The following is a 13,525-nucleotide window of genomic DNA, read 5'->3' as shown; positions in this document are numbered from 1 at the left end:
GAAACACTTTTTAAGATTCCCATTCCTTTACTGTTCAGATGAAACGACCATTAGATAAGTACACAAAAGTTGGTCAATTAGTTTGAGGGCAACCTGTATAACCCAGCTTAGGTCATCTTTCCTATAATATCTGATGAGGAAAAGCAGCTAACGTTATCTTTCACAGACTAAGAGCAAACACAGTAGAACTGAAAAGGGTTGTCCTGTCCAGTAAAGGAGAAACAAATGTGGGAACCACAACCTCCCCTCCCGTGCCCAAGAGATGATCATAATGATTTTCGTAATTCAAAAGAACAGATTAGCTATTAGACAGATCAGCAAAAAGTAATAACTCTAAAAACCATTTTATAAATAACAAAACCACTTGGTGCTCCCAAACCTATTCTTAATGCTCAAAAACTATCCTGTCAAATAGTGTTTACACAATACTTATACCACTTCCTGACCAACTAGTTTGAGACTGCTCCATAACACTCTTGCTCTAGAAAACTTACCAGAAAAATGCAGTTTCACACACAAAAAGGAAGAAATATATAATGCTTTAGACTAATCTTGTGCATATACATAGCTACTAAATAGATTAACTCTGAATCTGCTGAGTGTCTGCAGAAACATGGCATGACCTTACCTCTCATCCTCGCCATCCACCAGGGGTGTCGTCAGCGGTAGCACCTTCAACGGGAAAAGAGAAGCAGAGGCTCCTAGGCTGCTGCTACTCCCATCTGAAACTGCTGACATTCCCCCACTGTCACCACTGATAGTCTGAGGTAAGCCAACTAAGGAGGGTTCCGCTGGGCGCCTGGCATCTTCAATTTGGCTTCCAATTGCCTGAGCTAATGATTGTGCAGAGAACTGAGTAGAACTTAGTGGTATCTGCTGCGCCAAAGGCAAATTTACATTAGATGCTGCTATCAAGGGAGGCTGACTAACACTTTGAACCAAATTACCATTTTGAGTGGCAGGGGCTTGTGCTATATTCTGTGATGGAACCAAGTTTGTTGGGACAGAAGGCATTCCAGAAGGACCAGCTGAACTAACCTGATTCGTAACAGAAATACTACTAGCAGAGGGCAAAGGACTAACTGCAGGCAACTGCTGCGAAACAACTCCTGGAGCTACTGACTCTACTCCTTGCGGCTGGGGAGGCACAGTTAACAAGGTACTCTGGGGTGCAATGACCAACTGTTGAGGGAGGCCTGAAGCACTAGCTTGAACTCCCTGATGAAGAATCGCAGCTTGAGCGGGTGGAACTATCTGTGAAGACGGAGGAGCACCTTGCGGGATAACTGAAGGTGTGATTTGGGTAGAGGGCTGCTGCACTGCTGTAGGTAGGTTTGTCTGTTGACCAATATTTGCAATTTGACTGCCAGGAGGTACAGCAGATACTGCCGTCTGCGCCGGGCCAGCAGGTTGGCCAGATGCCCCTGCGGGCTGCGCCTGGACTGCTGCGGGCTGCGCTGGCAGCTGGATGCTCTGTGGCTGAGCCATAGGAATCACCGCGGCTCCTGCTCCCACCCCCGCAGAAGTGGGCTGTCCAGAGGACACTGCCGTTTGCAGAATCGGCTGCTGCTGAACATACTCGGAAGCAGCATTCGGAGTCACTGACGGACCGTGGCTTGGGGCCACCTGTGTGGAAAGAGCTGGCAGCTGCTGTCCATAGTGTAACTGCTGGGGTGGCGTGCCTGGCAGGGGAGCCTGCGCCGGAGGGGCCGCCTGAGAATACGGCAGTTGGGGCTGAGCCAGGCTGGAAACGGAAGGCTGCTGACCTAGAGCTGAAGTTACACCCACCACGCTCACAGGTGATGGCTGGACACCAGCTGCAGCACTGAGAGCGGCCTGCAGAGGTACTGGTTGAAGACCCTGCTTCTGCTGATAGCTCAGTTCTTGAGGCTGTAACTGTACTTGCGAGATCTGTGACTGAGAAATACTCTGCGGCAGGCTAACTGCTGAAATGCCCGCCGGAGCAGCGCTACTGAAGTCCATCTGCGGCAGGGCAACACCTGGAAGAGCGGGCGGCTGCTGCAGCACGGCAGCCGGGGCTCCCACCTCTCCGCTCCCCACACTCTCCGTGTAGTGACTCAGGGTGCTGACACTACTGCTCACTGAGCTCCCGCTGGTGCTCTCCCTCTCAGAAGTCACTTCCGTCGGGTTTTGTTTTACGCTTTCCACTGCTTTATTGATCACCACCCCTTCGGCGGCGGGGACGGCGTTTTCTTTTTCATAGAACTCGGTGCAAGTCCATCTACCTTTTTTGAAGGGCTCAGAACTCGAATCTAACTTCACAACTCTGAACCTGGACGTGTTAACTGTCGGTTGTTGCTGCTGACTTGAAACTGATCCTACAATCATCCCTGCAGCTGCACTGGCAGTGCTGTTAATGAGAGCGGAGGACGAAATCGTACCGTTGCCCAGGCTGCTCAAGAGAGTCACGTTAACACCGCTGCTCACTCCAGGCCCAACGCTCACACCGGCAGCACTGGGAACGCTGCTCGCGCTTAAATTAGCATTAGCAAGCATGCTGCTGGTCACGTTAGGATTAAAACCACCCACAGCCGTAATGTTGACATTATTCATCGTATTAGTGCCTGTAACAGAATTTATACCTATACTGCCGCTTGTACTCGGAGCACGGATACTAGTCATTACAGATGCAGGTGAGCCACTCGATGATACGGCAGAAGTTGGTGCAACTGGCATAACACTGTCAGAGCTTCCAGTTGTAGACAGTTTTCTGGATACTGGGCTTGAGGGCGGCCCTCCCGGAATGGGTGTACTGGCCACACCGGCATGGGATGGATGGTGGTGCCCATGATGGAGGTGGTGCCCATGATGAATATGAGGGTGGTGATGGAGGGAGTGGGGATGAGCATTCCCATTGATCACAACATTCTGTTGTGGAAGGTGAGGCAAATGAGGCTGAGGAAGGGGAGGCTGGTTGGGAGAGACTGCCCCAGGTGTCTCGGCTTCCTGGAAGTTATTGAGAGTTTCTTCTGAGGAGCTGCGTTCAGGCTCCCCTAAGTCGGTAGCCCTGGAAAGTGACACATCAAGGATCTCGGAAGACGACAGATCTTCTGTGTGAGATTCATCCAGATCGTCGTAGCTTTCGGTGTCCTCTGCGATGCTGTTGTTAGAGCTCATGCTGGCGGAGATCTGAGCCGGGGTCACGCTCGTTATCTGGAAGCCACTTTTCTTTTTCATTTGAGTTCCGCCTGGCGCAAGAGGCTGTGCCTGCAGCTGAGCCTGCGAAAGGAGGTTCAGGCTTTGTGGAGGCGGAGGCTGTGGTCCCGACAGAGAAGATGCTGCAGGGGGTGGCGGCTGGAGCAGCGACGGAGGCGGAAAATCCTCGGAAGATGGGGCACTACTACCAACGCCGGTACCTGCTGCACTGAGAGCAGAGGCGCTGCCACCACCACTGCCCCTTCGAGGGAACACTGCCGGGTGCGCCATCTTCCTAGCACTAATGTCTGCAGCGGCCGCAGCCGCGGCCGCGGCGGCAGTGGACTCGGGCGGCTGGTGCATTGTGTTGGGTACCGGGGGGCGGAGGAGGCGAGTGCAATTTCCTTCTGCACCGTAATCTTTGTATTCAAGACGCCGAGGAGGAAAACGGGACCTGACGCTCTGCCCGGCGCGATTCCTCCTCCTCCTCCTTCTCAGCCGAAGGCGCCGGTCGCTTCTGCCTTCGAGGGCGAGCTTCGGGAAGGGAGGATGAACGAGGGTGAACAGAACAGCCGGGGACCCGAAGGGGGAACCCCTTCAGTCCTTCACCATTCACCTTCCCCTCTAGCCTCACACCCCCCTTTATATTCCGCTTCACGTGGGGTGCAGGGCAGGAGGGAGGGGAAGACCAGGGGAGGGGGGAGGCTAGGGGAGGGGGTGGGAAAGCCGAGAAATGCCCACCTTCTCCGGACAACTCCGAAGCCACCTCCACCCCTCCTCCCGCCGCGGCGGCGGCGGCCGCTGCAAAACCCTCCCGGTCGCTCTGCACGAAGGCGGCGCCGAGCGAGTGTCGCCTTCCCCTCGCCACCCCCAGCCCCGCCGCCGCCGGCGAACCCTGAGCTCAGTGTGGCTCAAACCTCCCTTCCCGGCCCCACCGGCCCCGCCGGCCCCGCTCGGCCCTCCCCCCACGCCCCGCGGACCCTTTCAAACCCCCTGGGCTCGCGGCGGCTGCTCCGTGAGGAAACGCTGGCCGCGGCTGGGGCCGGCGCGGCGAGGCTCGGAGCGGGGCGGCGGCGGGGCGCCGGGTACGGTGAGCCCAGCAACGGGGCGCGGGCGGGCGCGCAGAGACGCCGGGTCCTCGCGGATCACGGCCGGGGCGCGGCGGCGGCGGTGGCAGCGGGAGCCCAGGGACCTCTCCATCACTGGCAGCCATGGAGCCCGAGCATTTTCCTCCCTCCGGGCAGGCGCCTCAGCTCGGCACACGTCCTCGGGGAGGAAGGGGCCGGCGCCCGAGCCTCCCCGGAGGGCGGCAGGACGTGCGCTAACGCCGACGATGCGAGCCGCTCTCGTCCTCTTCCTCCGCAGCCGGCTCGTCCGCACCCCGCTGCTCCCGCGGCCCGGGCGGGAGGGGGCCGCAGGCGGCGGCGACGACTTCTTTCTCGGCGGCGTTGGTGGCCAGAGGGGCTGCTGCAGCGACTGCAGCCGACGCCGTTCAAAGGAACGAGAGGTGGGGTTGGTCGGTGTCGGCGAACGGGGCGGGTGAGTGGGTGGGTGCCGAGGGAGGGCGGCGGGCGGAGAGGGGGCTGTGGTGGTTGTTACTAGTGCTTTTCTCCGGCTCCACCGTATCCCCGGGTCTCTCGCGGCATCGGCAGAGGAGGGACCAGCGCCCGAGCTCAGGAGGAGGAGGGGCGACCGCCGGCCAGAGGAGGCGGCGGCGGTGGCGGGGGGAGGGGGCTGGCCGAGGAGAAGGAGGGAAGATGGCGTCTGCGCATGCGCTCCGGCGCCGCAGACATAAAGCCGGGTCTGGCGGAGGAGGAGGCGGCGGGTCTTCGAACCTCGCCGAGCGCCGGGTCTCCTGGCGGAAATTTCCGAAGGCTGGCGGAGGCGCCGACGTCGGCGGCGCTGGTGGGGGTGGGGAATTTCGGCCGGGGGAGCGAATCCGGGTCGGCCGGAGAGAGTCGGCCTGATGGGGGTGGGGCAGGGTGCGGGGCGCGCGCAGGTTAGGTGTGTCCGCTCCTTTTTCACACGCGGCCGGCGCGCGCGCGCGGGCACGCGGCAGGGGAGGGGGCGCGGCAGGGAGGGGCTCGCGGAGGCCGCTGGAGCCCGGGTCTTGGGTGTCAGCGCTCTGGGTAGTGTCCCCCCGCCTGCGGAATGGGTAATGAGGCTTTTCGCCGCAGCAACAGCATCACGAGTTTCAGTTCCCAGGAGTCCGCCGCCGCCACGACATGAGTCAGGCTTTCTTCCTCGGCGCGTGGAGGCGCCCTCCTCCTCCTCGCCGCACCTGGGCTCGACCCCGGCCCGCGCGGCCCTCGCCCCCTCGGAGGATGCCCCAGCGTTCGGAGCCGCGGCGTCCGCGGAAGGCCGGTAGCTCCTCGGGATAGTCGCTCCCTTTTGTGCAGCGCAGTTGCAGCTGCCATGCGGTCCCCTCGCTTTTCGACGGGCACGGACTAGCCAGCCCGGCAGATATTGCAGCTGTTTGCAGTTAACTGCCTGAGCTCTTGTCTGGAGAGGGAGCGCTTGCAATCCGTCGTTACCTGGAGGGAAGCAGTAGCCCGGCCAAGTAAATAACTGACCTCAACAGGTGGAGCTTATCTCCAGCAGGGATAGCTTTTCGTTTAATTGTCCAGACTGTAGCCTGCATAGGTTTGACTTAAAAGACAAACTGGCCTAGTCATGGTGGCAACACGATCATCAATGAAGACTACCCTTTAAGATTAGAAAAGAGAAAGAACCATCTGCAATTCCAGTTTAAAAAATAATAATAAAACCTGCATGGATCTGAGCATGGTGCTACAGAAGCAATGTTAGGTTGATGGGAGGCAGTTTACTGGAAGTTGCTTCCCTGGCATTACACGTCAAAACATTCTAGCTCTAAGCATTGTTTACTACTAGGCGAGAGTGTACTTCTCGCCCAGGAATTAAAAAAACAACAAAGTATTATAATATAGAAAACCCTAGGGAGAAATGTGTTTTTTTTTCAACTTAGGTTGTTGAGGAACTGAACGTTTATGGTTGGACCTATGCTTCAGTAAGTCTCACAGACTTCCAGATCTACAATCGTATTTCAGGAGCTTGTTAAAACATAAATGGCATAATTGTCGATTCAACACGTTACTTTAGGTTTCTCTAAACTTTTCCCCTCATTCTGTGCCCCAAGAGGTTAGGAATATCACCATTCTATTACTGAATAGAAACGCACCCTCAACATCTCCGTATAGCCTGTATCAAAGTTTTGATATGTTGCTTTTTCTGTGGTGTCCCCCACTAAACCCAAAAGGTAGGACTACGTGTTTTTAATGTGGAGTTCCGGAGTAGGTGCTCACAAATATTGAAAATGACATGGTAGTAAAACTCAAATTCACTTGAAAAGATCGGACTTGTTTTATGTTACTCATGAATTAATACGTGAATGATTGGGGTTTTTTTTAACATAACTATGGCCATTTGTGTATTTTACAAAAATAATTTCTTTTTTAATGTTACAACAGCTTTTGTTGCAAGAAATACACCTGATTAATGGCCGCCATTCATTGTTGAAATGCAACTCTGACATGCTTTTTTCAACAGTTTTTGAACGGAAAATAGGAAGTATCCTAATGAACTGAAACTGCAATAGAATTTAGTAGGGCAAAATGTGTTTGTGAGCTACAGTGTGAAAGAAAATGCTCTAGATCTCTCAAAATCTTGCCTTAGGTCAAAATTTTAAACTACCCTAGACAACAGCTCAACACCCCCTGGTGTGTTGAGCTAAATACCTGCCGCCTAAACACCAACTATGATAGGGTTTGAAGCAGAAGAAACCCATGTAATAAAGTCTTCCGGACTTCCCTGGTGGTGCAGTGGTTAAGAATCCGCCTGCCAATGCAGGGGACACGGGTTCGAGCCCTGGTCCACGAAGATCCCACACGCTGCGGAACAACTAAGCCCGTGCGCCACAGCTACTGAGCCTGCTCTCTAGAGCCCTCGAGCCACAACTACTGAAGCCCGCGCACCTAGAGCCCGTGCTCCGCAATGAGAAGCCACTGCAATGAGAAGCCCGCACACCGCAACGAAGAGTAAACCCCGCTCGCTGCAACTAGAGAAAGCCTGCGTGCAACGAAGACCCAACTCAGCCAAAAATAAATAATAAATAAATTTATAAAAAATAAAGTCTTCCAGCCTTGACAGAATGAGTCATTGAGATAACCCTGTAAAAGCAGATACTTCTAATAACCAGTAGTAATGAGTATTGTTATTTTGGGCTGTTTTGATGTTGGGGGTTAGTGGGTATATTATTTCTTTTAAAAGAAAGTTGTTATTGTTTTAACTTTTTCAGGATAACATAAGACATAGAAAATACAGCCTTTTGAAATGGGTTTCACTTTTATCTGCCATATCACCTTCAAATTCCTGGTTAGGCTGCATCAAGGCCCACTGAGATAGACGAGCAGCTCTGCAATTACGGCAACCTGCGTTTGAGAAACATCGCTCTCTCTCCCTCTCCTTTCTCCAGTTGCCAACATTTCTATGAACAGCAATACATAAATATAAGTCCATAAAAACAAGCCGAAGCACTTGAACAACCCCATGTTATCATGTTACCACCTTTTAATCTAAAAGGTCTGGATTTTTTTTACATTAATATCAAATGCACACTGCTATGTGCAATGAAGTCATTAATTCCTTTGAACTCAATACTTGGAGTTACCCTTTGTCTTTTGAAAGACTGCATTTCACCTGTTTACATTCTGAAGGTATAGTTCTGAATTACTCTCTATTGTGGAAAAGATTAGTCCATAGTGCAGTGTTCACTTAAATCTCGTTATTGTGACATTGCAAACCAGCATGTATATTTGGCTATTGTTACCGAAAGCTCCACCTCTCTGTACACCGGTGCTGAATCGAATCTCGGGGACAGAGTTCTGGGTGAAGTAGAAGAAGATAGCTTTATTGCTTTGCCAGGCAAAGGAAGACACACCGGGCTTCTGCCTCAGGAAAATGTCTCAACCCCAGAGGATCTGATGAAGGGATTTTATAACAGGGGTTCAAAGGCGGGGTCTTTGACAAGATTAGGGTGTGAGCAGGGCCTGCACTTCCTCAATCTCCTCTCAGATGCTCATCTCCTCGTCTTGATGAGCTTCTCTGGTCCCTTTAATCTGGCCTCAGGTGGTTTCTTGGCGGCCCCTCCCTTGATTCTGGCCTCAGGCGGTTTCTTGGCGGCCCCTCCCTTGATTAGCAACTGTCCGAGTCCACCCTTTGGAACTCAGGGAAGGTCACAGAGGTGGAGTCTTGCCCAGAAGAAATGGGGGGACAAAAAGGGCCTCTGTGCTTGGGAGCCCCATAGGGCACCTGCTCAGTTTCACTATGTTTAGAGTTTTTTCTACCATAAAACAGAAAATTTCCTGACCATTATAACTCAGTTTACCTATTTGTGAGAACTGTGAAATAGATCAGTATTTAAAACCAATTAATTCTCCAAAAGTAATGCCCTTGAAGAACAGGAAGGGAATACTTAGACTCAGAATGGCTGTGAGTGCAAAGATAAATACTAAAGAGAAATGGGTGAAGAAAATACACCACTGATCCACTCCAGTAATTTTTCTGGCTAACCAGTGCTTCAGTCCTGCAATAGGACTTAACTGTAACTTTTAAATGTCATCTGAAAAAAAAAATCAAATTTTTTAATAATGAGTTATAAACATGGAAAAAGTCACACATTTTTACATATGAAACTTATGCACAGGGATATTACACCATGTTTATAAATCAATTTGCTGTCTAGAAAATTCTTTAAATGAGACCAGGCGTTGTATGTGCTATTTGACTTTTGTAAATTGCACAAAATACTTATTTTGAAACTTTTCATTCAAATTTCAATGAGTATAGCTTAGCTTGTAACTGATTAAATTTTGCAGCACTTATTAAATTTTCAATATAATTGTTTCTGGTCAGCTAAACAATTTTATATCCTCAAAGGAGACACGATTATAAAATGGAAAAAAGTACAGAAATTTGAATTTATGGTTCAGAAGGCACACTGGTATACATTAGCTTGTTAAATTCTACCCTTTGAAGGAGGAGGCATTATCGTTCTCATTTTAGAAGTAAGTGATCACAGAGAGGTTAAATAACTCATCCAAGGTTTATGCCTAAATCTGGGTACTCAGGTCCTCTTAATTTCAGATTCTATGCCTCTGTGCTGAGGGATTTTTCTGAAAAAGCAGTCTGACCTCTAGAGACTAGTATTTTTCAAAGCTCTTTTGGAAATTAGGGAGTGTTCTTTTAATGCTTTTGAATGCCAGTGAAGATATGCTGCACACACACTAATTGCACATAGCATTTCTTCTACATGAAGAGGATAAAAGACTTCTTCCCTGTTTGAACCAATGCAAATGTTACACATGCTTCCACAGTCAGTCTTTGCTGACTTACGAATGTGTTAATTTGGAGAATTTTCTCGCAACTTAAAAAAAAAATCATTTCTAACTTCTGCTACAGAACTGTGAAGTGACATTGAAAAAAGAAATAATTTGTTAATTTAGGGTTTTTTTAAGTTTATAATCAACTAATCCTCCAGATCTCCCCAGATGATCGCTAATATTTATTTAATGCCTACTCTCAACCACACATTTTCTAACAGCTTTGTTTTATCTCTAATTCTCACAACTGTGTAATGTACGAACTATAATTACCCCATTTTGCAAATGAGGAAAGTGGGGTACAGAGAGTTTGAGGCCTCACAACAACAAGTAGTAGGGCTAAGACACAAATCCATACGGAGTAACCACCTCTTACTTCACAGCTGCCTCTTGAGACACATTGTTAAATCAGGTTCCTGCCAATTCTAGCTCCCAAGTTAAATTTCTACATAATACTCATGTTTTAATTTTTCCAAAGAATCTAGGAGCACCATTTTCTCCTGATGCAGAGACGTTCTAGGAAAGAATGAACATTTTAGAGTCTCTACTGTGGCTGCGTAGGAATTGGACATAAATGAACAGAACAACAGCTTGATAAGTTGGATGATCCTTCACTGATCAAAAACAGATGTCAAATGCTTGGGGGGAAAAAGGCATTAATCACACATAATTGAGGGACACTGTCTATACAGGACAAGATAAATGTTTTCCCATTTTAGCAATTAGTGTTCATTTAACATGAGAGCCTGTAAAATAGGGACAATAATAATCTAGTCTTTCCAACATGTTCTAAGGACCAATTTGTATTTGTACATGTTTTTGAATACTTAAAGTTACAGAAATAAACAAATTTGTTATTTTTCTTTGTATCATAATTCCAAGAAGACCTCTGTCCTTCCACCATACATGAACCAAAACCAAGTCAAGAAGTACAAACAAATCATGGCAGCCAGTATTTCTTCGTATTTAAAGATTAGGTTCACAAACACTTAGGTATATCTCCAGTCTCAAAGCTCAAGGAAAAGAGAATGGCTGTTGAAGTCATTCCTCAGTGTGGAATTTTCCTTTGGTCATTCATTTTTCTCCTTCTACTCTGGGTTATGTTTTAGGAGAAGAAAATCAATAAAATAGTTTTCGGTAACTTATACTTAAATTGACATTCCCAGTTAATTTCATTGTAGAAGAAAAACAAGAAATCAGTAGTCATAAAGGCCAAAATCTTTTCTGATTAATACCTTTGAATAAAATGAAAAGAAAATCTTAGATACATCCAAGCTAAATTAGAGTCAGAAACACAAGATAAAATCCTTTTCCTAGGATGACCGTAGGACTTCCCTGTTGGCGCAGTGGTTAAGAGTCCGCCTGCCAATGCAGGGTACATGGGTTCAAGCCCTGGCCTGGAAAGATTCCCACATGCTGCGGAGCAACTAAGCCCGTGTGCCACAACTACTGCGCCTGACTCTAGAGCCCGTGAGCCACAACTACCGAGCCCGTGTGCTGCAACTGCTGAAGCCCGCGTGCCCATAGCCCGTGCTCCGCAGCAAGGGAAGCCACAGCAATGAGAAACCCACGCACCACAACGAAGAGTAGCCCCCGCTCGCCGCAAGGAGAGAAAAGCCCGCGCACAGCAACGAAGACCCAACGCAGCCAAAAATAAATAAGTAAATAAATAGGATGACCGTAGACCATTAAGTGTACTGTTTGCCTGTGTTTACAAAACCTTCCTGTGTGAATGATAAAATTAGAACAATTAAAGGGGAAAGGTTGGAATTTCAGAGAAAAGCGTGAGATGGGATTTAGAAGAAAGAGCCTAACAAAACTGATTTATTACATGCAATATATACACACTTGTCAAATTCAAGAAAATTAAATGTATAACTGACTCAGCCCCTTCATGAAGTTAAACATAAAGTTAATTGCAAAGATGCCAGCAAAGCTTTCCATCAAAAACTGGAAGCAAAGGTCCAGGTGCTTTCTTGCCCCAGTTATTTATAGACAGGAATGGGATCATACCATAATGCCAACTCAGTGGTTTAAGTTTGATGTTTTGAAAGAGTTTCTAAACACCCTATTTATCCAAGTCATAACTGACACACAAAAATGGTTGTTGAATTACACCTCTATCAATACGTATTTTGAATAAAATGGGGTAATAATACTCTATGGGACCCCAGTGTTGATCCTAAATTATTTAATAAAGAAAAACAAGCATTTTCAAAGGAATACTTCCAGTGAAAAACATCTTGGAAAGGGCGCTAAGTTCTCTTTATTGTCAAGCATATGATAGTAACTCAATAGGTACTTGTAAAGAATTTCTTAAATCCCACATTACACAATAATATTGTCAACATAATTTGTCATATGAACTTTCACTACTGAACTTTTCACAGGATGTTTCTGCAGAACATTAGGTTCAGAAATTATGACATGAGGAAACAAGCTCACTATTAAAATTTTGGTCAAGGGCATCCAATGGTATTACATTTCCTTCTCTGTTCTTTACTTGATCTCTGTAAAATTCTCCTTGCCCAGCCTAAGCTTATAACAACTTGCTGACTACTCTTTTTCATGGAACATCATGCCCAAAGCAATCTTTTTTTTTTTTTTTAAGAAGCAAAGTTCAGTGAAAATGGTAAGAAGATACGAGTTGAATCTGCATCCTCTTTTCTGGTAGCTTTGCATTTGTTTAGGGACAGAGCATTATGTTAAATACTGTTTAGAACTGGTGTGCTTAGCCTCTGTGGATTCTGGAAGTGCATTCCTTACATTCTGGCTTCAGGATATGGAGAATTCATGTGCTTCCTCCACTCAGATGAGCTCCAGAACTATCTTCTAAGAAACTTACTTGGCATGACTAGTCACAGAGCTCATACAAAGACTACAATGAATAATTTCAGATAAAATGATCAATTTTTAAAGTTTGACTTAGTTAATACATCTAAAAAACTTACTACCTGTTTATTGGTCAAAACTTCCATTTTGAAGTCTTAATACCAAATGAGGGTTCTGCTATTATTTTTGCATTTGTCTCCACATGAAACACTTTTTCCTTTTATTAATGATTGTGAAGGGTAGCAAGGCATACCACCCCAAAATATGCCAGTTTGGTATATTAATATTTTGCACTGTAGGCACTTGAAAAACAGCAAATGCAGGGAGAGGCTTTCTCTGAACTTCCTTTATCTGCCTAAAGACAGATCCTCCAGAAGGAACTCAATTGTCATAAATCCCCTGCCCAGGAGTTTCATCAACCAGGGAAGATGGACTCATCAGAGGAGAGAGAACTAGATGTCAGCACCACACTCAGACTACCACACCTCCCATCTGTTCTTCTAAGGGTCCATTCATCTTTCCTAAAAGTCACTAATTCTGCCGTAAGAGGCCTATATCCCCCCTACCCTTTCCTATTAAGACAGTATTTAATCCTGAATTTTAAGCCACCTGGGAGAGTTACTCATTTTTCCTGGGTATCTCCCATGTATGCATAAGGTATACATGCTAATAAACTTCTAGGTTTTTTCCTCTTAATTTGCAATTCTTGTTTGTAGTTCTCTTAATATTAATCTGTCTTTTATAACAAGGGCCTCAGCTAAAAACTCAGAAGGGTAGAGGAAGAATTCTTTTTCCTCCCCTACAATTGTCAGTATAATAAAAAAACAACCTTCTTTCTATAACTAAGGTTAAAATAAAGAAGCTACCTTGTTTATTATTATGGATATGTTTTTAAAATTAAGTACATGGGACTTCCCTGGTGGCGCAGTGGTTAAGAATCCACCTGTCAATGCAGGGAACACGGGTTCGAGCCCTGGTCCGGGAAGATCCCACATGCCGCGGAGCAACTAAGCCCGCGCGCCTAGAGCCTGTGCTCCGCAACAAGAGAAGCCACCGCACAGCAACGAAGACCCAACGCAGGCAAAAAATATATATATATATAAATAAATAAATAAATTTATTTTAAAAAATTTAAGTAC

The 13,525-nt window shown here is 47.4% G+C and overlaps 1 protein-coding gene across 6 annotated transcripts in view; it reads right to left on the bottom strand.

Annotated features, from left to right (window-relative positions):
* The window catches only part of TSC22D1 (TSC22 domain family member 1), a 129,439-nt gene extending 124,378 nt beyond the window's left edge, over positions 1-5,061 (bottom strand). For 5 of the 6 annotated variants that reach the window (XR_014236918.1, XR_014236919.1, XR_014236920.1 and 2 more), the window contains exons 1-2: positions 4,147-5,061; positions 629-3,690 (exon numbers count right to left, since the gene is read on the bottom strand). Coding sequence is in view for 3 of the 6 variants with exons in the window: in XM_082365295.1 (XP_082221421.1) it covers positions 629-3,690; positions 4,147-4,356 (3,272 nt within the window). In the remaining 3 variants the exon portion in view is untranslated. Of the gene's footprint in view, positions 1-628; positions 3,851-4,146 lie in introns of those variants that run through there. The other variant, XM_082365297.1, reaches the window with a different exon arrangement.
* Positions 5,062-13,525: the final 8,464 nt, after the last annotated feature.

The sequence above is a fragment of the Balaenoptera borealis genome, assembly GCF_965194805.1.
Source record: "Balaenoptera borealis genome assembly, chromosome: 18".
NCBI classification, from domain to species: domain Eukaryota; kingdom Metazoa; phylum Chordata; class Mammalia; order Artiodactyla; family Balaenopteridae; genus Balaenoptera; species Balaenoptera borealis.
The sequence above is the reverse complement of the archived record's forward strand: the minus strand, read 5'-3'. Positions and strand labels throughout refer to the sequence as shown.